The 24,875-nt window shown below is 43.7% G+C and overlaps 1 protein-coding gene across 4 annotated transcripts in view; it reads right to left on the bottom strand.

Annotated features, from left to right (window-relative positions):
• hipk2 (homeodomain interacting protein kinase 2) overlaps positions 1-14,210 on the bottom strand; it is a 253,549-nt gene extending 239,339 nt beyond the window's left edge. For 2 of the 4 annotated variants that reach the window (XM_073058960.1, XM_073058963.1), the window contains exon 1: positions 13,440-14,209. In XM_073058960.1, coding sequence (XP_072915061.1) covers positions 13,440-13,458 — 19 coding nt within the window. In that variant the 5' untranslated portion in view covers positions 13,459-14,209. Of the gene's footprint in view, positions 1-13,439 lie in introns of all 4 variants that reach the window. The other 2 variants (XM_073058964.1, XM_073058965.1) reach the window with 2 other exon arrangements.
• Between the last annotated feature and the right edge of the window lie 10,665 nt (positions 14,211-24,875).

Here is a 24,875-nt window from a genome sequence, read left to right as displayed (position 1 = left end):
AATCAGATTGTCCTTCAATCTTCTAAATTGAAGTGAGTACAGGCCCAGAGCCATAACGCTCCTTGTACATTAGTATTTTCATTTATGGGATCATTCTGGTGAACCTCCTCTGGACACGCTCCAATGCCAGAATATACATTCTTAAATACGGGGCCCAAAACTGCTCACAACACTCCAAATGTGGTCTGACTAATGCCTTTGAAAGTCTCAGCATTACATCCTTGCTTTCGTGATCTAGTCCCCTCAAGATGAATGTTAGCATTGCATTTGTCTTTCTTACAACAGACACAACCTGCAAGTTAACCTTTAGGAAATCCTGCAAAAGGACTCCCAAGTCCATTAGTACCCCTGGTGTCTGAATCCACTCACTGTTTAGAAAATAGTCTATGCGTTTATTTCTTCCACCAAAGTGCATGACCATTCACTTCCCCACACTATATCAGAGGGAATGCGAGAGGGAATGAATCGCTGGGTTTTGGAGACAATACCAGGAATGAGACTTTATGATAACACTGTTGAGATCCAGTAAGGACTGGATGGGACAAAAGACCTCCAGTGTTTTACCATCTGATTTATATGTACTTTAATGGGATTCCCCAGACTCCTCAATACCCGAAGCCTGGACTGACACCTTGCCCTACTGTCCTGTTTATTATATATTGTAATGCTTGAACTGTTTTTGTGCACTTTATGCAGTCCAGTGTAGGTCTGTAGTCTAGTGTAGCTTTCTCTGTGTTGTTTTTTTAATTACGTAGTTCAGTCTAGTATTTTGTACCGTGTCATGTAACACCATGGTCCTGAAAAATGTTGTCTCATTTTTACTATGCACTGTACCAGCAGTTATGTTCGAAATGACAATAAAAGTTGACTTGACTTGACTTGATCTGTCTCTTTGCCATTTCTCCCAATCTATCCAGGTCCTTCTGCAGGCTCTCTACTTCCTCAATACTACCTGCCCCTCCACTTACTTTTGTATCATCCACAAACTTGGCCATAAAGCCACCAATTCTATCATTCAAATTATTAACATAATGAAAGTAGTATCAGATCCAATACCAACCCCTGCAGAACACCATCAACCAACCATGAAAATTCCCCTTTATTCCCACTCTTTGCCTCCTGCCAGTCAGCCCATCTTCTGCCCATGCTAGTATCTATCCAGTAATATCATGGATTCTTATCTTATTTAGCAACCATATAAACAGCACCTTATCACAGGCCTTCTGAAAAAAAGTAAACAAATCAACTGGTTCTCCCGTGTCTATCTTGCCTGTTATTTCATTAAGGAATTCCAAGAGATCTATCAGACAAGATTTCCCCTTAAGGAAACCATGCTGACTTTGGCCAGTTTTATCATGTACCTTCAAGTAGCCCGAAAACCTCATCCTTAATAACGGACTCCAACATCTCATCAGCTACTGAAGTCGGGCAAATTGGCCGATAATTTCTTGCCTTTTGCCTCCCTCCCTTTGTAAACAGTGGAGTGCCCAGACTTTCCAATCAGGACCTTTGAGGGCAAGTTCATAATTCCCCAAAAATGGCAATACAGGTGGACAGAGTAGGTGTGTTCGCTTGCTTGCCTTCATAGGCAGGATAACGAGTACAAGGGTTGGACATCATGGTGCTGATCTACAAGATTGGTTAAGCCACATTTCTAGTCTCCACACTATAGAAAAAGAGACCCGCGCAGTCGCAGGGAAAGCATGCAAGCCCCTTACAGTCAGCGGTGGAATTGAAACCGGGTGGCTCTAATAGTGTCACACTAACCTCTACGCCACCACGCTGCCCACACGACACGGGAGGAAATCGGAGCATCCTCGGGAAACCCAAACAGTCACAGGAGGAACTTGCAAACTCCATGTGGGGACCAGGATTGGAATTGAGCTGGAGCCAGGGGACAGCAGTACTACCTGCTGCACGGCACGCCATCTTCAATTGTGATGGGATATGCACCAGGGATGGGGGGGGCCCTGCAGCTGATAATCATTAATACAGTCATCCACTTCAAGATTGACATGAAATCTGTCTATGCACAGTCAGGGGTTTGGAAATCACAGAAGAAACCTCGAGACCAGGCTTTGGCAGTGAGGACGTATGGTGGGAGCGGGTGAGGCTGATTGAAGCTCAAGTTTTCAAAGGACACATTGAGAGGTTCGTTGGAAGTATCTTAGTAGTGATGGAAAGGACTGTTTGGGTAAGCTGGTTTGTTCTAGTCCTGTGAACAGTTTCTTTAAATGAGACTTTTTCCTCCTGTTAAAACAGAGGGCTATGTGGGAGGGAAGGGTTAGATTGACCTTGGACTCGGTTAAAAGTTGGCACAACATTGTGGCTGAAGGACTTGTACCGTGCTAAACTGTTCTATGTATAAGCACTGAAGGGAGTCCAGAAGAGATTCACCTAGATTTGCCTGGAATAGAGGGCTTTAGTTACAAGGAGAGATTGGATTTAGGAGATTTATTTAAGGAGAGACGTGTGATTGTTCTTACTAGAGCACAGGGTGTCACATTTTAAAAAACTTTGAGTAGCATATAAAGGGTAGTTGGGGAGCTTCTTCAGAGTAGGAAAACCAAATAGGAGGTCATGAGAGGACAAATATTTAAAGATCTGAAGGGGTACATTTTTCCACACAGAGGGTGGCAGATATATGGAACATGCTGCCAGAAGAGGTGGCAGAGGCAGGTATAACCATGGCATTTAGGAAGCATTTGGACTGGTTCATGGATAGGACTGGACTACAGGGATCGGAGTTAAATGCAGGAAAATGCGATTAGCATAGACAGGCATCTCATGGAAGAGGTAAATCAAAAGACCTGCTTCTGTGTAGTATCACTCTAAACTCTTTTACCCAGAATCTTAAATTCTGAGATATCCACCATAATGAACAGCTTCCTCTACTTACTCCATCGAACCCAGGCATGGCCTTCACAACCTTCAATCTTTGTTGATCCATGGAGAACAATTCTGGCTTCTCCCATCTGACCTTGCAGCTGAACTCCCTTTCGGTATCTTCTCTAGGGCCTTCACATCCTTCCCAAGGTTATCTGACTACAGCTGGGTGCATTACCCTGGTTGTAATCTAACCAGCATTCCATACGGGCTGAACAAAACTACGCTGGTATTTTGCTTTCTGCCTTGTGAAACCTGGTATTCTGTGTGGTTTATGAACCACTTGCAACCTGCCTGGCCATTGTCCGATGGCTTCGTAGCACCCTTTAGAACTGCACCATCTTATCCAAGTTGGCCTCTTTTGTTCCTTCCTGAGACAGCCCATCTCTCTACTCTTCTCCAATTTCATCTGCCACTTTCCTTCCCAGTCCACCAACAACTCATTATTGTGCATCACACCAAAATATAGTCATTGACCCCAAGGAACGCCCCTATTACCCCTCCTTCAGCCTGAAAGATGTTTAGCATTTATAGAGGCAAATAAAGCATCTGGTCCAAAATATCAAGAGCTTATTCCCCTCCATAGATGCTGCCTGGCCTGTTGAGTTCCTCCAGCACTGTTTGCACTGCTCAAGATTTCCAGCATTTGTAAACTCAGGTCCAGCATTATTCCCTGCTTTCTGCATTAATTTCTTGCACATACTACTACCCTTTAATTGCCACGGGGATCAGTTTTTAACCAGTATTTTCAATGGGACTCCATCTCTTTTCCAAAAGAGCTTAGTGAGACCCCACTTGGAGAACCGTGTTCAGTTCTGGTCACCTCATTATAGGAAGGATATGGATACTATAGAGAGAGTGCAGAGGAGATTTACAAGGATGTTGCCTGGATTGGAGGACATAACTTATGAGATTAGGTTGAGTGAACTCTGCCTTTTCTCCTTGGAGCAACAGAGGACGAGAGGTGATGTTATAGAGGTGTATAAGATGATGAGAGGCATTGATCGTGTGGATAGCCAGAGGCTTTTTCCCAGGGCTGAAATGGCTAACACGAGGGGGCATAGTTTTAAGGTTGGAAGTAGGTATAAGGGGGATATCAGGGGTAGGTTTTTCACACAGAGTGGTGGGTGTGGGGAATGCACTGCTAGCGAAGGTGGTAGAAGTGCATGCAATAGGGTCCTTTAAGAGACTCTTAGGTAGGTACTTGGGGCTTAGAAAAAGAGGGCTATGCGGTACGGACATTCTAGGCAGCTTCTAGAGTAGGTTACATGTTTGGCACAACATTGGGGGGTGGCCACCCCCAAGACGCAGGAGGCAGGTACCCAGGTAACCGTTAGGAGAGGGAAAGGGAATAGGTGGCCAATGCAGAGTACACTGTGCCGTTCCCCTCAATGATAAATGTACTGCTTTGGATACTTCTGGAGGAGGGGGGGACCTACATTGACACCAAGACTAGCACTATTGTCCAGAAGGGAGGGAAAGGACAGCAGTAGAGACAGGGAATTCCATTTATACAGGGGCAGACAGGAGATTCTGTGGATGTGAAACAAGCACTCAGATGATATTTAGTCTCCCGGGTGCCAGGGTCAGCGATGTCTCGGATTGGGTCCACAGCGTTCTACGGGAGAGGATGAGCGGCCAGAAGTCATGAAAACATATTGGTACCAACAGCGCGGGTGGGAAGTGAGAGAAGGTCCTTGAGAGAAAGTAAGGAATTGGGTAGAAAGCTGAAAAGCAGGATCTCCAGGGCAGTAATCTCTGGATTGCTGCCTGTACCATGTGCCTGTGAGGTTAAGAATAGAATGATTTGGCAGGTGAATACCTAACTGAAGAATTGGTGCCGGGGGCATGTTTGCAGACTTCTGGAACATTAGGATCTTGTCTGTAGAAGGTATGACCTGTACGAAAGGACAGGTTAACCTGAACCCAAGAGGGACCAATATCCCTATGGGCAGGTTTTCTGGAGCTGTTGAAGAGGGTTTAAACTAATTTGGCAGAGAGGATGGGAAGCAGGCTGAGGATGGGGCACTTGGCATACAACTAGATGCAGTGTGTAGCGAGACTGTGAGGAAGAACAGGAAGATTTCAAGGCAAATTTGCAGTCAGTGGCATAAACTGAAGTGTAACAAGGGGGGCAAAATTGAGAAGGGTGATGAATACAAATCTGAAGGGATTATGTTTGAATGCATGCAGTATACTGAATAATTTAGATAAGCTTGTAGAGACTAGCAGGTACGACATAATGGGCATCACTGAGCCCTGGCTGAAACATCAGATTTGGGAGCTTAGCGTCCAAAGGTACACATTGTATCGAAGGGACAGGCAGGTAGGCAGAGGGGGTGAATCGGTTGGTAAAATATAAAATCAAATCCTTAGAAAGGGGTGACACAGGATTGAAAAATGCAGAATCCTTGTGGGTAGAGAAGAAACTGCAAGGATAAAAAAAAAACCCTGGAGGGAGTTATATATAGGCCTCCAAACAGTAGCCAGAAAGTAGGATACAAATTCCAAAGGAAGATAGGAAAGGTATGTAAAACAGGGCAATGTTACAATAGTCATGGGGGATTTCAAAATGCAGGTACATTGGGGAAAATATGCTGGAACCGGATCCCAAGACAGGGAATTTGCAGAATGCCTACAAGATGGCTTTCTAGAGCAGCTTATGGTTGAGCCCACTAGGGGAAAGTTAATTCTAGATTGGGTGTTGCATAATGAACCAGATTTAATTAGAGAGCTTAAGGTAAAGGAATCCCTAGGAGGCAGTGATCATAATATGATAGAATTCACCCTGCAGTTTAAGAGGGAGAAGCTAAAGTCAGATGCATTAGTATTACAGTGGAGTAAAGAGAACTATAGAGGCATGAGAGAGGAGCTGGCCAAAGTTGATTGGAAGGGGTCACTAGCAGGGACGACAACAGGGCAGCAACATCTAATGTTTCTGGGGGAAATTTAGAAAGCATGGGATAGATATATTCCAAAGAAAAGAATCCTACAGGAAGGATAAGGCAACTGTGGCTGACAAGGGTAGTCAAAGACAGCATAAAAGGAAAAGAAGGCATAAATATAGCAAAAATTAGTGGGAAGTTAAAGTATTGGGAAGATTTTAAAAACTAACAGAAGGCATCCAAAATAACCATAAGGGAAGAAAGATGAAATATGAAGAAAAGGTAGCCAATAAAAGAGGATACCAAAAGTTTTTTCAGATATATAAAGAGTAAATGAGAGGACAGAGTGGTTATTGAACTGCTGGACAATGATGCAAGAGAGGTAGTAATGGGGGACAAGCAAATGCTGGACAAACATAATAAGCATCTTTTGTCTGTGGAAGACACTAGCAGAATGCCAGAAATGCGAGAAGGTCAGGGGGCAGAAATGACTGTCATTGTTATTACTAACGAGAAGGTGCTTGGGAAGTTGAAAGATCTGAAGGTAGACAAGTCATTTGGGACAGGATGGACTCCACCACAGGGTTCTGAAATAGGCAGCTGAAGAGTTTGTGGAAGCATTAGTAATGATCCTTCAACAATCACGAGATTCTGGAATGGTTCCAGAGGACTGAAAATTGCAAACGTCACACCACTCTTGAAGTTCGGGAGGCAGAAGAAAGGAAATTATAGGCCAGTTAGCCTGACTTCAGTGGTTGGGAAATTGTTGGAGTCCATTATTAAGGATGAGGTTTCAGGTCACCTGAAGGCACATGATATAATAAGCCAACATCAGAATGGTTTCCTTAGGGGGAAATCTTGCCTGTGGGAAGCTAGTACTGAAATTGCAGAGGCCCTAGCAGAGAAATGTGAAACATCCTTAGTCATCTGTGAGGTGCTGGAGGACTGGAGAATAGTTAATGTTGTTCTGTTAAGAAAGGTTGTTTAAGAAAGAAAAAGCCAGCAAATTATAGGCTGGTGAGCCTGACATCATTAGTAGGAAAGTTACTGGAAGGTATTCTAAGCGACCGGATATACAAGAACCTGAATAAACAGGAGCTGATTAGGGATGGTCAACAGAGCTTTGTGGTAAGTCACCTCTAACCAATCTTATCGAGTTGTTTTTTTCGAGTAAGTTAGCGGGAAAGATGGAGGAGGATAAGGTGATGAGGGAGCCATCAAATACTCCCCATACTTTAACCCTGTCATTTCCAGGATTATTCGCATGAGCCTCCTTTGGACCCTCTTCAAAGCCAGCACATCCTTTCTTAGAAAAGGGGCCCAAAACTGCTGATGATACTCCAAAGTGCAATCTGACCCATACCTTATAAACATCCTTGCTTTTATATTCTAGTCCTCTCAAAAAGAATGCTAACATTGCATTTGCCTTCCTTACTACCAACTCAATAACAAGTTAACCTTTTCGGAAATGCTACACGAGAACTCCCAAGCCCCTTTACACCTCTGATTTCTGAATTTTCTCCCCATTTAAATAATAATCTACACCTTTACTCCTACAAAAACGCATGAACCTGCACTTCTGTACGTTAGTTTCCATCTACCACTTCATTGCCCATTCTCCTAATCTGTCCAATTCCTTTCGCAGACTCCCTGCTATTTAAACTTCTGTAATGCCAGTAAGTTTGTAACTCTGTCATTTATTATCAAAACCTTCCTCAAAACTAGATCAAACCACATGGCCTTTTTCTGAGGGAGAATGGAAGCTTCTATAACCTCCAGCAGCAACCATCCACAGCCCCCCACCACATCGACCCCAAAGTTATCTCATCTGGACCTGGTAACTAGTCCATAAGCAGTCAGCTTTTCTAGTACCTCCTCAGCAAACTTCACCCCATCCAGTATCGCTGCTACCTCCTCATTACTAGGATTCTGCCTGTCGGGGTAAAAACCAATAAAATCTGCTCCAATGCTCCAGTTATTCTTTTTCCTCTAATCCCCAACATCATCTCCTTCACCATTCTCTTATCACTCACATTCCTGCACGCTTTTCAAAGACTGATGGGTCCCTTTTGTTTACTATTTTCCACAACACACTCTCTTTGCTCGTTTTAAAGTTCTTGCCATTTCCTCAGTCAGCTTCCTAAAGGCATCTTGGCTCTCACTAAATTCTCTCCGGTAAGTCACAAATGAGGGTTCAATTCCGAAGAATTAGAGGGGAATCTTATAGAAACACATAAAATTTTGAAAAGAATACGATAGAGGCAGGAAGGTCATTTCTACTGGCAGGTGAGACTTCAATTAGCAGAAAACAGGAGAGTAGATTTAGGACAGAGATGAGGAGAAACTGCTTTTGACAGAGAGTAGGAATCTGTAGAACTCTCTGCCCAGGGAAGCGGCAGAGGCTCCTCATTAAATACATTTAAGACACAGATGGATTTTTAAATAGCAGGAGATTGAAGGTTTTGGAGAAAAGGCAGGTATGTAGAGATGAGACCATCGACCATGATCTTATTGAATGATGGACCAGGCTTGACAAGTCAGATGGCCAACTCTGGCTTCTTATGATGTGTATCACACACCTACATTTTTCAGCGTCATCTCATCAATTTCTTTTCTTATTCAGTGAACGTCAGGTTCTCTTACTTCACCCCCTCCTTCTGTGAATAAACCGGCCTACATCCAGAACACCTGCTCTAAAAATGTCACACGTTATTTCGTTACAGTTTCACTTTTATCTGATCTCAATTTATAATGCTAGTAAAGCCTCCACAGATCATGTAGTATCTGCAGATGAAGAAACTGTTAACACTTCAAACTGAAACTTTTATCCTGTTTCTCTCTCCACAGATGCTGCCTAACCTGCCGAATATTTACAGCATTTGTTTCTGCAGATTTTTGCTTTTGGTTTCCATTTATCCTGTCCAGACCCCCTTCTATTGGTTAAAACCTCCTGTACACAAGCCCTACATGAAATTGCTCAACGCTTGCTATTAAACTGATGATCTAATGATCGCGCGTTCACTTTTCCTGCTCCATCACTTCCCTCGGCCTTTTAGTGCTAGCTCCCTCTCTTCTTTCTTCCTCTCAGTCTAGAACTCCTGGTCTAGATGAAGGGCCTTGACCCAAAATGGCAGAAGTTCATTTCCCTCTCCATGGAGGCTGCCTGACCCATTCAGCCACTCCATCTTTTTGTGTTGCTTCAGGTTCTGGCATCTGGAATCTCTTGCCTAATGCTTATGGTTCTCCAGGAGCCCTCCCACTGATACTTCAGCCTGCCACACACCTCAGAACCAGACCCTTTCCTCACTGGTCTGGAAACTCACTGATTAGCAAAGTTCTTAGAACTTAAAATATAGAATATAGGCCGTAGAACAATACAGCATGGTACTTGTGTTGGCCTTTCAACCAATCCCAACATCAACTTAACCCTTCTCTCTCACATAGACTACCCTATTTTGTTTAATCAATGTGCTGAAGAGTCTTTTAAACGTCCATAATGTATCTGCCTATACCACCACCCCTGGCAGGACATTTCACACACCCACCACTCTGTGTATAAAAAAACATACCTCTAAATTACCCCTGTAATTTCCTCCAATCATCTTAAAATTATGTACCCTCATCTTAGCCATTTTTTGCGCTGGGAAAATGTCTCTGCTATCCACCCTATCTCTGCTTCTTATGATCTTCAACAACTCAGTCAATACCCTCATCCTTCTTCACTCCAGAGCAATAGCCCTAGCTTGCTCACCTTATCCTTACAAGGCATGCTGTCAATCCCAGACATCATCCTGATAAATCTCCTCTGCCCCCTCTCTGAAGCTTCCACATCCTTCCTATAAAGAGGCAACCAGAACTGAACACAATATTCCATGTGTGGTCTAACCAGAGTTGTCATTGGTTATTTTTAAAAAGAGATGCAACATTACCTCATGAAGCTTCAACTCAAATCCTGATTAATAATATCCTCCACACATACACTTTCTTAACCACCCTGTCAACTTGCGTGGCAACGTTAAGTGGTCAATGGATGTGGGCCCCAAGATCCCTCTGTTCCTCCACACTGCTAATAATCCTGCCATTAACCTTGTACTCTGCCTTCAAGTTTGACCTTTCAAAGTAAGTCAGAGTGACCATCATCTGCCACTTCTCAGCCTCGCTTGCAATGTCCCACTGCAAAGTACAACCAGCTTCAGCTCCATCCACAACACCACCAAAACTTGGTCATCTTCCCATTTACTAACCCACCCTTCCAATTTCTCTTGCAGGTTATTTATATAAATCACAAAGAGGAGGGGTCCCAGAAAAGATCCCTGTAGAACACCACTGGTCACCGATCTCCAAGCAGAGTATACTCCATCTACTAACTGCCCCCCCACCTCTGCTTTTTATGGTCAAACCAATTCTGAATTCATGCAGCCAAGTTTCACTGGACTCTATGCCTCCTGACTGTCTAAATGAGCCTACCATGAACTCAAACACCTTACTAAAATCTACATGCATTACATCCACTGCTCTACCTTCATCAAATTTGCTTTGTCACTCCCTCAAAGAATTGAATCAGGCTCCTAAGGCATGACTTGCCCCTTACAAAGCCATGCTGAAAATCCCTAAACAGACTATGTCTCTCCAAATGCTTATAAATCCTGTCTCCAAGAACCCTCTCCAATAATTTGCCCAGTCTGATGCAAAACCTACTGGTCTACAATTCCCAGGGTTAACTGTATTAGCTTTCTCAAACAACAGAATAATATCTGCCACCCTCCAATCTTCAGGCACCATTCCTGTAGCCAGTGAGGATGCAACAATCATCGCCAAAGGTGCAGCAATCTCTTGCCTCACTTCCCATTGCAACCTGGAATATATCCCATCCAGCCCCAGGGACTTATTCATCCTAATGTCTTTTAAACAGTTCCAGTACATGCTCTTTCTTAACCTTGACATGTTGCAGCACATTAGCCTGTCCTACACTGTCCTCACATTCATCAAGTTCCTTCACACTGGTGAATGCCGAAGCAGTGCATTCATTAAGGACATCCCGTACCTTCTATGGCTCCAGGCACAATTGCTTTTTTAACCCTGTTCAGCCATACCTTCAAACTAGTCATCCTACTGTTCTTCACACACATGCAGAATGTCTTGTGGTGCTCCTGAACCTAATCACCAAGGCCTTTTCATGTCCTCTTCTAGCTATCCCAAGTCCATTCTTAACTCCTTCCTTGTTGTCTTGTAACTGTCTGGAGTTCTTTCTGCTCCTTGTTTCCTAAACAGTAAATAAGCTTCTTTCTTTCTCTTGACTAGGTGTTCCACATCTCATAACAACCATGGTTCCCTCTCCCTACTATCCCTTCCCTGCCTCAACGAGACAAACCTATCTTGAACCCCATGCAAGTGCTCCCGACACAACCTTCACATTCCCATTGTACATTTCTATGAGTACACCTTTTCCCAATTTATGCTTCCAAGCTCCTCCCCAATAGCATAACTCGATCTTAAATACTTCCCCATCTCATCTGCTCCTGTCCCTGTCCAAGATTATGGTAAGTGTCAAAGTTGTCACCGTCTCCAAAATACTCAACCACCGAGACATCTATCACCTGATGAGGTTTATTGCCCAGCCACACCGCTAAAACCTTTTACACTAAGGAGGTGCCAATGAGTATCAGGGAAGTTGAAGTTACCAATGACAACAACCCAATTATTTTTGCACCTTACAAAAAAACCACCTCAATCTGCACCTCAGTGTTTCTGTTGTTAATGGTAGGTCTATAGGATACTCCCAATGGAGTAACTGCTCCCTTCCTGTTTCGGACTTCCACCCGCACTGACTCAGGAGCCGATCTGGCCACGCCGTCCTCCCTTTCTGCATCTGTGATGCCATCCCTGACCAGCAATGCCATTCCCCCACCTCTTTTACCTAGCTCAGTAACACAGTGCTTGATTTAATGCTATTACTCCATGAGTGACCCAGGTTTAATTCTCGCCACTGACTGACGGGAGTTTGCACGTTCGCTCTGTGACTGTCTGGTGTCCCGGTTTCCTCCCACATTCCAAAGACGTACGGGCTAGTAGGTTAATTGGCCACATGGGCGTAATTAGAGTGGCACGAGCTGTATCTCAAAATAAAATACATAAAATAATATTGAAATTCCCTTCCCCAATCACCATCTTCAGCTCTTCAACTCCCCAGTAATATTCCTTCTCACTAGATTCTCCATCTCCTTCTCAATACACTGATTCAGTGTAGCACACTCACATAAATTCAGATGCTGGAAATCTGACACACAAATGGAAAATGCTGGAGAAACTCAGTAGGTCCAGCAGCATCTGCAGAAAGTGAATTTTTTAAACCTGGAACCCTCCTTTAGAACCAGCAGACGTGAAATATTGACTGTTGCTCTTTGCACAGACACTGCTTGACCTGCTGAGTGCTTCTAAACATATTTTTGTTTTCTTTTTTTTTACATTAAAATTGCAACAGGATTTATAAGCAAAGAGGTTTTAAAAAATTTACAATGGTCTATTTGTTGCTTTAACAAGGCAGAACGTTATAGCTTCCTCCAAATGGTGACAGTTGCAGCAATTGCAATGGGACAAATGTTTAAGAAACACACATTTGCTCGCGAGGATAGAATTGGGTTAAAATGCGGGGACAACTGCAGTAATAAATCAAAGCATCAGTGAAATAAAGGACCCCCTCCCCCTCCATCCAGCCGCCCGGTATCTCACACTGAGACGGGCTTCGACATCACGGCACGTTTGGTCGGCAGGGGGCGGGCAAGAAGTGGTTTCAGAGAGGAGGTGATTATTTCGGAGCTCAGAGTTTCTGTGCATTGGGCTAATGTTCCCCCTCTCCCAATGCTATGAAATTCGCTTCCAACAAACTGCCCGATTTAAAAGGCACGCGAGCAGATTCACCTATGCAAGAGGGAGAAAAAAAAACCCACACACACACACAGCTACACGACCGGGACTTCGCAACAAAAGGGAAAAGCATTTCTAACTGAGTACTTTGCTTGTATAGCGTCCTTTAAGGCATTCCTTTGTCTCCCCGTGTTTAATCCAAGCTCCGCTATCAGCAGGAAATCCTTCCAACTATTCACCCGTAAATCAATGGGACTTTCACACGCACGCAAAGTTTCCTCACTTGTTATTCGCTTGGTGAATTGGCTGTGAAATTAATCATTTCAGTGATCTCCGCTCGTTTTCCCTTTTCTGATTTAGACAGAGGTGAATTCATGGGAAACATAAAAAGTCTTTTCTCTCCCCCCCCCCCACACAAAACATAAAAGGGGGAAGAAAAATATCCGCAAACTGGCATTTGCTGGTTTTATTCGTAAATCCCTACCACCAACCACCCCCGCCAAAAAAAAAACAGAAAGGCTATGGATCGGAACTAATCGTGATGGACGGTCAACAATAACAGCAGGCTCCGTGTGAAATGCCCATTGTCAGTCGCCCCCGATCCCCTCGGAATCCACACACAGGCTGACCGAGGCTCCGGCGCAGAATCTGGAAGCTCCACACCACCCTCCCCCCCCCCCCCCCAATCCTTCACAATGAACCACCACCCCTCGCCCGGTAGCCCCCCACTCCCCCCTCCCACCACCATCAACCTGCCCTCTGGAAACAATAACGAAGGAGGTGCGCGTTAATTTCCTGTCTTACCTTGGTACATTGGGGCCATCGGTGCAATGCTGTGCGCTATGCATGGCAGAATACAAAGCCCGTTGCTCCTCTCCTTGCTAAACACGGTGTAGATCTGCCATATTGTGCTGGATTAATTCGGTGTGCAAATCCCCGGCTGCATCGCTTCGTCGGTTCGCCCGGAGAGGGAGAGAGGGAGAAGGAGAGAGAGACATCGAAGGGGGAGAAAAACTCTTTCAAAATCGGTCATTGAACGCTGTTCTTTCATACAAGGTTCTCTCTCCCTCCCCCTCTCTCCCTCCAAGTACAAGATAACGGAGACGCTGGGAGAATCCAGTTCGAGTCCCACATGCGGCTCTGATACCTGGCGTCTCAATATTTCAGATATATTTTGTTATATTTCTACTGAGTCAAATTACGTTCTTTTTACCTTCTGGACAACATGTCTGTGAGGTTTCTGCAAAGTTACAAGCAGAAACCAGAGAGCCGGAGAGACATCAACTGCCTATGCAGTCGATCTCTCCCGAAAATAAAACCCTGCAAGGAGAGAGAGAGAGAGCGGCTGAACAACTTTGCTCTGCAGACGCCAACTCTCTTTGCAGTGAGTTTCGGAAGGCCTCCGCTTGCTTCGAGTGGGATGGGAGAGGGGGGAGGGAGGGAGGGAGGAGGTGCGGGAGGTGTTGGGCTGTGATCAGCTGCGGTGGGCGAAGGCGACCAAAGAGCTGTCTCCAGCACTGAGAATGAAAAAGGGAAATTACTCCTGCGCCGCTCTCTTCTTTCGACTGCTCCGGGCTGGAGTCTAGAGTGACGCAGAGAGAGCTACAACGAATGACAGTGGGGATGAGTTGGAGAGCGAGTGATGCTTGCCCATCCAAATTGGCACTTTAACTCCTTGTTTGCTGGTCCATTAAAGGGCAGAGTTTGATTCTGTTTCCTGTAATCCGTCCATCATTTAATTGCTCTGTATTTAATCTCGCAATCGATGTCATTGAAACGGTCGACTTGCGCCTTGATATCAAGGAGAGTTTGCTGCGTTCCTGGTTCAGCAACCTGCGTAACTCGGACAGCTCGCTATCCGGTGATTTAAAAATCCCGATGCTACACAATCTTGTCGCAAATCAGAGTCAAGTTCATGTTTATTATCCTATTACATTACGCATTGGTGCAATGGAAAACTTACAGCAGCATCATAGGCTCATAGCGTCATACACAATATTGACAAAAAATACAAGAACATAAATTATACAGGAAAGAACAAACCTACAAACCCAGCATTTTTTAAAAAACGAAGTGCATTGTAATGTCAAGTGTTCAGTCGAGTCTGTTATCTGCATAGAGTGAGATACAAGTACAATGAAGGGCTTACAGCAGTATCATAGGCAGATCGATGTAAAGTTCAACGTTCAAAGTACATTTAATATCAAAGCAGATACATGTCACCAAATCCAACCTTGAGATTCGTTTTCTTGCGGGCATACTCAATAAATCCGTAGACAAAAAACAGAATCAATGAGAGACTGCACCAACTTGGGCGATAGCACTATATATAAATTGTACAAGATAGTGAAAAAAAAACAAGATACCAGTACAAAACAAAATAACACAATAGAAGACAAGCCCATGGTAGTGAAAGAGGTCATGTTCCATTGCTGAGAGAGGGTTAATGTTGTTCAGGCTGACTGTAGGAAAGTAGCTGTTTCTGAACTTGGCAGTGAGGGACTTCAGGCTTCAGACCCTCCTGCCCGAAGAGGGCATGAACTTGATGGTGGAATCCTTGATGATAGAAGCTGCCCTCCTGAGGCAACATTACCTCAGGATGGTGTCAGTGGCGGGGAGGGCTGTGCCTGTGATCGAACCGGCTGTGCCCTCTGCTCTCTGCAGTCTGTTGTGTTCCTGTCAGCTGGAATTGCTGTATGGAATACTTTCAACAATCCATCTGCTGAAGTTTGGTAAAGTATTTGGTCACGTGCCAAACCTGCTCGAGCTTCCAGGAAAATAGGAATGCTGTCCCTGCTAAGACCAAAACAGGTCATCGGAGATGTCAACAATCAGGAATGTCAAACAACTAACACCTTGGATGACCTGCCTGTGCCCAGCATGTCGATGGACTTTATAGGAGGATAACTGCCACAAGAATGCAACATCTATCATTAAGCACTCCAAACTTCCCAGCCATGCTCACTTCTCACTATTACCATCAGGCAGGGGGTACAGGAGCCTTGGGTCCCTCAAAACAAGGTTCAGGAACAGAATCCGGTTTATTATCACCGGCATGTGTCGTGAAATTTGTTAACTTAGCAGCAGCAGTTCAATGCAATACATAATATAGAAGAAGAAAGTAATAATTATAAATAAGTAAATCAATTACAGTGTATGTATATTGAATAGATTGAAAATCGTGCAAAAACCAGAAATAATATATATTTAAAAAGTGAGGTAGCATTCATGGGTTCAATGTCCATTTAGGAATCGGATGGCAGAGGGGAAGAAGCTGTTCCTGAATCGCTGAGTGTGAGCCTTCAGGCTTCTGTACCTCCTACCTGATGGTAACAGTGAGAAAAGGGCATGCCCTGGGTGCTGGTGGTCCTTAATAATGGACACTGCCTTTCTGAGACACCGCTCCCTGAAAGATCCCGGGTACTTTGTTAGGTTAGTGCCCAAGATGGAGCTGACTAGATTTACAACCCTCTGCTGCTCCTTTCGGTCCTGTGCAGTAGCCCCCTCCATACCAGACAGTGTTGCAGCCTGACAGAATGCTCTCCACGGTTATTACCCTACAACATCTGCTCCTGAACCAGCGTTACCAACTTCACTCACCACAACTCTGAACTGATTCCACAACCTACAGACTCACTTCAGGGACTCTTTATGACACATGTTCTCGGTATTATTTTTATGTATACAATTTGTCTTCTTTTGCACATTGGTTGTTTGTCAGATTATGTCTGTTCATATAATTTTTCTTAAACTCTGTAGCCCCACACAAAATGCTGGAGGAATGCAGCACCTCAGACAGCATCTATGGAAAGGAATATAAAGTCGACATTTAGGTCGAGACCATTCACAAGACTGGAAAGGGAGAGGGAAGAAGGCAGAATAAGAAGGTGTGGGGGGAAGGAGTACAAACTAGAAGATGATACTTGAAGCCAGGTGAGGGGGAAAGGAGGTGGATGGGGGGGGTGGGATGAACTGAGAAGTTGTGAGGTGATAGGTGGAAATGGTAAAGGAATCTGACAGGAGAGGAGAGTGGACCATGGGATAAAGGAGAGGAGGGAAGTGAAAGGTAGGTAAGGAGAAGAGAATAGGATAAAGGGGAGCCAGAGTAGGGAGTGGAAGAAAGAGAGAAGGGGGATGGGGAGAATTTACTGGAAATGAGAGAAATCGATGTTCATACCATCAGGTTAGAGGCTGCCCTGATGGAATATGAGGTGTTGCTCCTCCAAGCTGAAATTGGCCTCATCTGAAAGTAGTGCTGCCAACAAAAAAGCCTTGCAGAGGGTGGTTAGGGGAGCAGAGAAGGTTATTGGGGTCTCCCTACCTTCTGTCCAAGACCTCTTTCAGAGTCGATGCCTCCAGAAGACATGGTACATCATTAAAGACCCCTCACACCCTCTCCATAAACTGTTTGTTCTTCTGCCATCAGGTAAACGTTACAGGAGCATCAAAACTAAAACCACAAGGCGACTAAACAGCTTCCTCCCACAGGCAGTCAGACTGCTAAATAGCTGCTCTACCTGACTCTGCTTTGGACACTTTTAACTTGCACTGGACACTTTTAACTAACATGTGGCTGTTGTGTTTTACTATTTATTGTTATCTTTATTATTTAGTGTTGCGTTTGTTATGTTATGATTGCACTGCTCCTGCGAAACGCTGTCTCATTCTGCCCTGCAGAGCTGATGTACGGTTAGAATGACAATAAAGTTTTTGAATCTTTGAATCTTTGAATCTTGGCAGAGAGGAGTGACATATTGGAATGGGAATGGGGATTGGAATTGGATTGGATTGGTTGGCCACCATGAAATCCTACTTGTACAGACAGTACGAGCATGCTTGACAAAGCAATCCCCCAATCTACATCAAGTCTCATTGATGTAGAGGAGACCACACTGGAAGCACTGCATACAGTAGATGACCCTGACAGGCTTGCAGGCAAAGTATTACCCCACCTGAATGGTGGTGAGGGAGGAGGAGAATGGGCAGGGGTAGCACTTCGACTTGCAAGGATAAGTGCCAGGAGGGTGATCAGTGGTGAGGGATGTATAGGCAAGGGAATCACAAAATCAGTGATCCTGGTGGAAAGTGGAAAGAGTTGGGGTGGAGCAAGGTAAAGATGCATTTGGTGGTAGGATCCCGTTGAAGATGACAGAAGTTACATAGAATGATGTGTTGAATGCAGAGTGTCATGGGGTGGTAGGTGAGGACAAGTGGAACTCTATCCCTGTTAAGGGGGCAGAAAAATAAGGTTTCAAAGGTCAGAGAAATGTATACAGTATACATCATGAGGGCAGATGTGGAAGATATGTGTGTGTGAAGGCAGCATCAATGGAGGAGGAAGGGAAACACCATTCTTTGAAGAAGGAGGACATCTCTGATGTTCTAGAAAGGGAAACCTCATCCTGGGACTAAACACAACAGACATGGAGGAACTGAAAAAAGGGAATGGCATTTTTACAAGTACAGAGTGGGAAAAAGTCTAGTTGTGTTAGCCGTAAGAGTCAGTAGGTTTATAAAAGATATCAGTGAATAGTATGTCTCCCGAGATGGGGACAGAGACATCAGGAAAGAGGAGAAAGGTGAGAAATTTTGTATATTCAATTGTGCTTCGAGTTTTTCCAGAAAATGCCTGAAAGTAAGTTGATAATAAATTTACTTTGAACTTTGAACTTTATCAGATGCTCTCCCCTCCAACTCAACGCAACCCATTGCCACACTTCCCTCCACATACCACTGTCAGGGTTCCCACACTCCCTTCCCACTTCACTGAGTCCTGGATCCCATGATCCATTTCAAAGTAACAAGGCTAAAGTGCTGGACGCTGTCTGTAACATCTCAAAGAACATGCAATAAAAGTGAATTGTGATATTAGACTATAAAATATAGGCCATTCAGCCCATCTGGTCTGCTCCAGCATTCGATCATGGCTGATTATCATCCCTCTGAACCCCTTTCTCCTGCCTTTTCTCCATAACCTTTGACATCATTACTAAGCAAGAATCTATCGACCTCCACTTTAACTATACCCAGTGACTTGGCCTCCACAGTCATTTTGGCAATGAGTTCCACAGACTCACCTCTATCTGGCTAAAGAAAATGTCAAAGTAAATTTATTATCAAAGTACATATATGTCACAACATACAACCTTGAGATACATTTTCTTGCGGGCTTTCACAATGAATACAAAAAATACAATAAAATCAAATGAAGGACTGTCCCCAACAGAAGGGACAAACAAACAATGTGCAAAAGACAACAAACTGTACAAATACAAAAATAATAAAAAATAAATAATAGCAGTATTAATAATAAATAAGCATTAAATATGAAGAACATGAGATGAAGAGTGAAGTAAGTCCATTGGTTGTGGGAACAGTTCAGTGATAGGGCGAGTGAAATTGAGTGAAGTTATTCCCTTTTGTTCAAGAGCTTGGTGGTGTGAATCCTGAGTCTTCTGTGCCTTCTTCCTGATTGGTGTTTCCATACCGGGTTGTGATGTAATCAGTCTTATCTATAGAACTTTGTCAAAGTTTGGGATGACGCGCCAAAGCTTTGCAAACTTCTGAGAGCAGAGATTTTGCGGTGCTTTCTTCATAAAGGTACTTATTAGCTGGATCCAGGACAGATCCTCTGAAGTGATTATCACCAAGGAATTTAAATTGCTGACGCTCTGAACCTCTGGTCCCCCAGTGAGAAATGGCTCACGGATCTTAGCTTCCTTTTCCTGAAATCAATAATCAGCTCTGTGGTCTTGAAGATATTGAGTGAGAAGTTGTGGCACCACTCAGCCAGATTTTCAATCTCTCTCTAGTTTGCCGATACGTCACCACTTTTGATTCAGTCAGTGAAAGTGGGGTCATCAGCAAATTTAAATATGGCGTTGGAACTGTGTTTACAGACACAGTCATGAGTATAAATTCATCCTTATGTCTTTTCTAAAGCCATGTCCTTGTATTCTAAGGCTGTGCCCTCTGGGACCTAGATTCACCCTCTATAGGAAACATCCCCTCCACGTCCACACTACCTAGACCTTTCAATATTCGATAGGTTCCTCCCTTACCTTTCTAAACTCTAGTGAGTACAGGCCCAGAGCCATCAAAAGTTCCCCATACATTAACCTTTTCATTCCCGAGATCATTCTCATTAACCTCCGCTGGACCGTCTCCAATACCAGACTTCCTTTTGTAGATAAGGGTCAAAAACTGTTCACAATACTCCACATGCAGTCTGACCAATGCCTTATAAACCCTCAGCACCACATCCTTGTTTCTATATTCTTGTCTTCTTGAAATTAATGTTAACGTTACATTGCCTTCCTTACTATCTTACCACTAAATGTCATCTGATAGTTCAGAAAATCAGCCACTCTGCCACCCCCCCCAAAGTCTCAGACATACTAGTTTAACACAACTTCACATATTTGGCTGTAAATGCAACTAAGCAGGGCATGGTATTAGGGTAAATTCTTTTGATCTTCATTTTATTGTGCCGTGCTAGTACAGTTTTGTGAACTCATTCACAGCACGTGGAAGCAGCTGGTAAGACTACTCTCTGGATAGTGATAGTGCTATGAGATCATGAGTTCAAATATCCTGACAGAGCAAAGATGAAGATAGTATGATATCTGTCCCCGTAAAGGTGATATGTAATTTGGAAAGGAACAGGTTGGTGATGCTCGCATCTACAAGGACAAGAGCATCACACCCTGGTGCGTATTTTATTGCATTAATAGCTTGTCTTAAATAGACTTTTTTTTACTGTCTTGTAAAAATTGAGAAGTATATTTCTTCCATTTTTATTTGAGTGTGGTCTTTTATCATCATCAGTGTGGAAGAGTTGAGCAAGATGGTGCCAGGAAAGGTCAGATCTGAAATATTAACTCTGTTTCTCTCTCTACAGATGCTGCTGAGTTTCCCAGCACTTTATGTTTTTATTTCTGATTTCCAGCATCTGTGTTGTTTTTGATTTTCATTTCCCATGCTGGGAAGGGTCGCAGGAAAGGGGTAGATCTCCCAGCATTCTGGCCAACACTCCCTTCTCATCCCACACCTGCAGAGGAAAATAATTAAAGCAGTCAATTGGCTTCCTGTGTTTGTGGAATCACTCTGCACTCAAACTGCTTTCCAAAATATTTAGATGTGCAATATGGTGCCATATGTTGAGAAATGATAAGCTTCTAATAAACATTCATCATATGGCCCGACTACTGTTTAACCGGGTGCTGTCTGATGTGGATAAAACCTGGCTGAAACAATAGGCATTGACGTGCATGATTGTCACATGGAACTGTTTGTTAAAAAACATTATAATAAAATTTACACCAACCTGTTTTATCGCCCTAGTATAAAACATTAACTTTGTTTCTCCTTCAATAGATGCTGTCTGACCCGTGAAGTGTTTCAAGCATTTCTACTTTTTGTTAAGATTTCCGGTATTTTAAGTTTTTTTTTAATGTTTTCTTTTACTGCTGAAAGCTTTCTTTGCCATTTGTCATCAAATATTCAAGTCAGTGGCACAAATTGTTCATCCCTGTGCTCAAACCCCTGCTTTCTTCAACTTTCTCCAGCTGTACAAGATCACTGAGCACTGTCAACTTACTTGATCCCTTGTGTGCATCCAGTTCATTTGTCTTGCCGTTGGTGGCTTGCCTCTTTTTGCCAAGGTTGTAAGCTCCCAACTTCACCCTCTCCAAGTCTTTGCCATTCTACAGCCTCTGCACTTCCAGTTTCAAATTCCTACAAGCTTCCGAACACCGTGAGATTCCTTCCACCACAAAGTCCATGGGGTAGACAACATGGCTCAACTCTCCATTCTGCTTAAGACAAGCCCTTTCAACCAATCTGCCTTAACAATCCTGAATCTGATTGCTGTCATTTCTCTTCATTCCTCTATTCAACTCTTGAGGATGTTCAATGATATTAGTTGTTCTGTGTAAATGTAAGGTTTATTTACAAATAAGGAAACTTCCCCCATGTGAAATCTCCCAAGCCAACTCTCACTGCATTAAGAAGAGTGCATGCAAAATATTTGGGGAATTGGTGCATAATGTCTCCCAAGATGGCTGTGTTAACTGGAGCTTCTACACCACAAAGTGCCAAAAGCAACCGAGTTCAAGTTTAATTGTCATTCAACCATAGACAGGAATAAAACCAAATGAAACAGCGTTCCAATGAGGCTCAGGTGTGAAGAACAACCAGCTGGCTAAGAACTATCCCCTTTGGACCAAGGGATGGTGACTGCAAGGAAACCCAGCATGAATTAATCTTGCAGCTGACTTATCTGGCTTACTATAGAGACATTTCCACAAAAATTCAATAGAGAGTTACCATATGGTGCCTACATTTAAGGATATGTGCTATAAGGAGAGGTTGGGCAAATGTGGGTTGTTTCCTCTGGAGCTCTGGATACAGAAGAGCCACCTGACAGAAGCTCATAGAATTTTGCGAGTCAGAGGGTAGACATTCAGAATATGTTTTTCCCAGGGTTGAAATGTCAAATGTAAGAGGACATGCATTAAAGGTGAGAGGGGGGATGTTTAAAGTAGATGAGCAGGGCAAGATTTTTTTCAGAGGGGGGTAGGTGCAGGGATGAGCTGCAAAGGGTGGTGGTGAAGGTAGAAGTGTTTAAGGAGTTTCTAGACAAGCAAATTGATAGGGAGGAATTTGGATCATGTCCAGGCAGAAAAAAGTTTAATTTAATTTGGCATTAAGTTCGGTAGAGACATAATGGGCAAAGGGCGTGTTCCTCTGCAGCTGGTGTTCTATGGTTTCTGTTTTGTGTTCGATATTTTATGTTTGAACATCTCTGCTCCCAAAAGGAGTAAGAATTGGAGCTGGAAATGATGGAACTGGTGTGGCTTCATAGTTGTGGGGAAGGGCCTACACTCACGTCGACTCAAGTTATCCGCATAATCTTCAAAAGTCCATTTCTTGCCTCAGTTGCTTGCTTGTGATTATGCATTTATAACACACATTTTACTGTTAAAATTTTCAATGATCTCTATTTTCTTTTCCGAGTTACTTCTGACTCTCACCTTTATAAATTCTGTACTCCTCTAGGTTTTCTGAATTACAGGCAACCCCTGTATCACAGGAGAGTTACATTCTTAGAAATGTTCAATATCACAACTTTCCAAAAAGTAAAGCTGCATCATCTGTGCTTGCGTCAAGAGACATGGGTTGAAAAAAAGGTGATTACTTATTTACTTCATTTCATACAGCTTCCCTGAGAGCAAATTTTATTCCATATCTCAGATTTTTGGGCAGTGATTTGTAAATTGTGCATCTCCATTATTCGAACTGCTGTAATGTGACGCCACCTACACTGAGTTTCCATTCTCAAATATATTCCTTTTCTGGTCCTAACATGTCAAGTATGATTCATACCCATGGGGTGCTTCTTTGCAAGTTTCACTTCTGTCATAGAGCATTACAGCATAGAAACAGCCCTTCGACCTCTCTAGTCCATGGCGATCACAGACGAGAGAAAATCTGCAGATACTGGAAATCCAAAGCAACACACACAAAATGCTGGAGGAACTCAGCAGGCCAGGCAGCATCTATGGAAAAGAGTACACTTGATGTTTCTGGCCGAGATCCTTCAGCAAGACTGGACAAAGAAAGATGAGGAGTAGAGTTAAAAGGTGAGGGGAGGGGAGGAAGAAACACAGGGTGATAGGTGAAACATGGAGGGGGAGGGGTGAAGTAAAGAGCTGGGAAAGAGATACAGGGCTGGAGAAGGGGGAATCTAACCAGGAGGACAGAAGGCCATGGAAGAAACAAAAGTGGGGAGGAGCACCAGAGGGAGGTGATGGGCAGGCAAGGAGATAAGGTGAGAGAGGGAAAGGGGGATGCTGAATGGTGAAGTAGGGGTGGGGCGCAATACTGGAAGTTGAAGAAATAGATGTTCTTGCCATTAGGGTGGAGGCTGCCCAGATAGAATATAAGCTGTTGTTCCTCCAGCCATCACAACAGTACAGGAGGTCATGGATAGACATATTGAAATGGGAATGGGAAGTGGAATTAAATTAGGTAGCCAATGAGAGATCCACTACTTCCAGCAGACAGGGCACTGGTGTCAAGAGAAACCAGAAACAATCCAACCCATTATAAGATCCTGCAGCAGTTTAACTCAATCTGATCACTTACATAGGAACAATCAAGTGGCAAACGTCAATCACCAAGATCTTGTTTTATCCTACAAACTCATAAAAAACACTAAACCTTATAATAAATCCGTCTGATCCAGTTTCAGAGTCCTACGAATGATATTACAACTGACCATTATTACAGGTAGGACAATCCATAATAACCATCCAGGTATAATATTACAGGGCAAACAAGCAAGAACAACTTGCTCAACAGCTATAGCCATTCTAAGCATGCATAACATACAGAAATCATTAAGTGGAAACACCAGAAATATGCTGAATTAAAAGAAGAAATTGAAAGACTGTGGAACATGAACAAGATATTCATTGTCCCCACAGTAATACCTGCAACTGGTATCATCCCAAAGTCTGGAAGTTCCTAGCCCTTGAGAAATGAGTGTGCTTGGCTATCCCTAGACCTCAGGTTTTACCAGCTTAAGCAGAGAGAAGATAACGCTACAACAATAATTGTAATAATGGTGGTAGTCCATCATGTCAGACGATGACAGGAAACCTGCGCGGGAGAGCTTTTGCTGGGGCAGATCCACTCTCTTGATCTCAGAAGTGCAGGTCCAGTGGTGCGAACAAGCATCATAAAATGAAGTCTTCCTTGGTGGCAGTGGGTGCCCACGATGCCTTCTGTGCCTCGTCATGATCTCTTCTCTCCACGGAGCATTGCTGCACTGCCTTCCTGGCTGTTGGATCTCACTGTAGATCTCATCTGCCTCGTTCACTGGAGCCCACGTCACATGCTAGGACAGGCACGCCCCTAGTTCACCGGGGTATGAAGCCGCTGGCTACCATCACCTGATTTAGCTCTCCTGCCGAAGCAGTGTATCGGAGTGTGGCTGCTGCTGCATGCCAACAGCTACTTGGAGCCACAGTGAGAGCTGAGTGGTGGGGTTCAAAGGTGAGTGAGCTGTCCTGATGATAAGTTGTAGACTCATAGGTTGTACAATCAGTTCAGTGTTGAGTTGAGTGAAGTTATCCACACTGGCTCTTCAACATTACATCCCGACTCCTGTATTGAATACATTGTTTTAGGAAGATCAAAGTGCCAAAAGCTCTCTTTATGACCCTGCCAACCTGT

This window comes from Hemitrygon akajei, chromosome 10 (assembly GCF_048418815.1).
Source record: "Hemitrygon akajei chromosome 10, sHemAka1.3, whole genome shotgun sequence".
In the NCBI taxonomy this organism is placed as follows: domain Eukaryota; kingdom Metazoa; phylum Chordata; class Chondrichthyes; order Myliobatiformes; family Dasyatidae; genus Hemitrygon; species Hemitrygon akajei.
The sequence above is the reverse complement of the archived record's forward strand: the minus strand, read 5'-3'. Positions and strand labels throughout refer to the sequence as shown.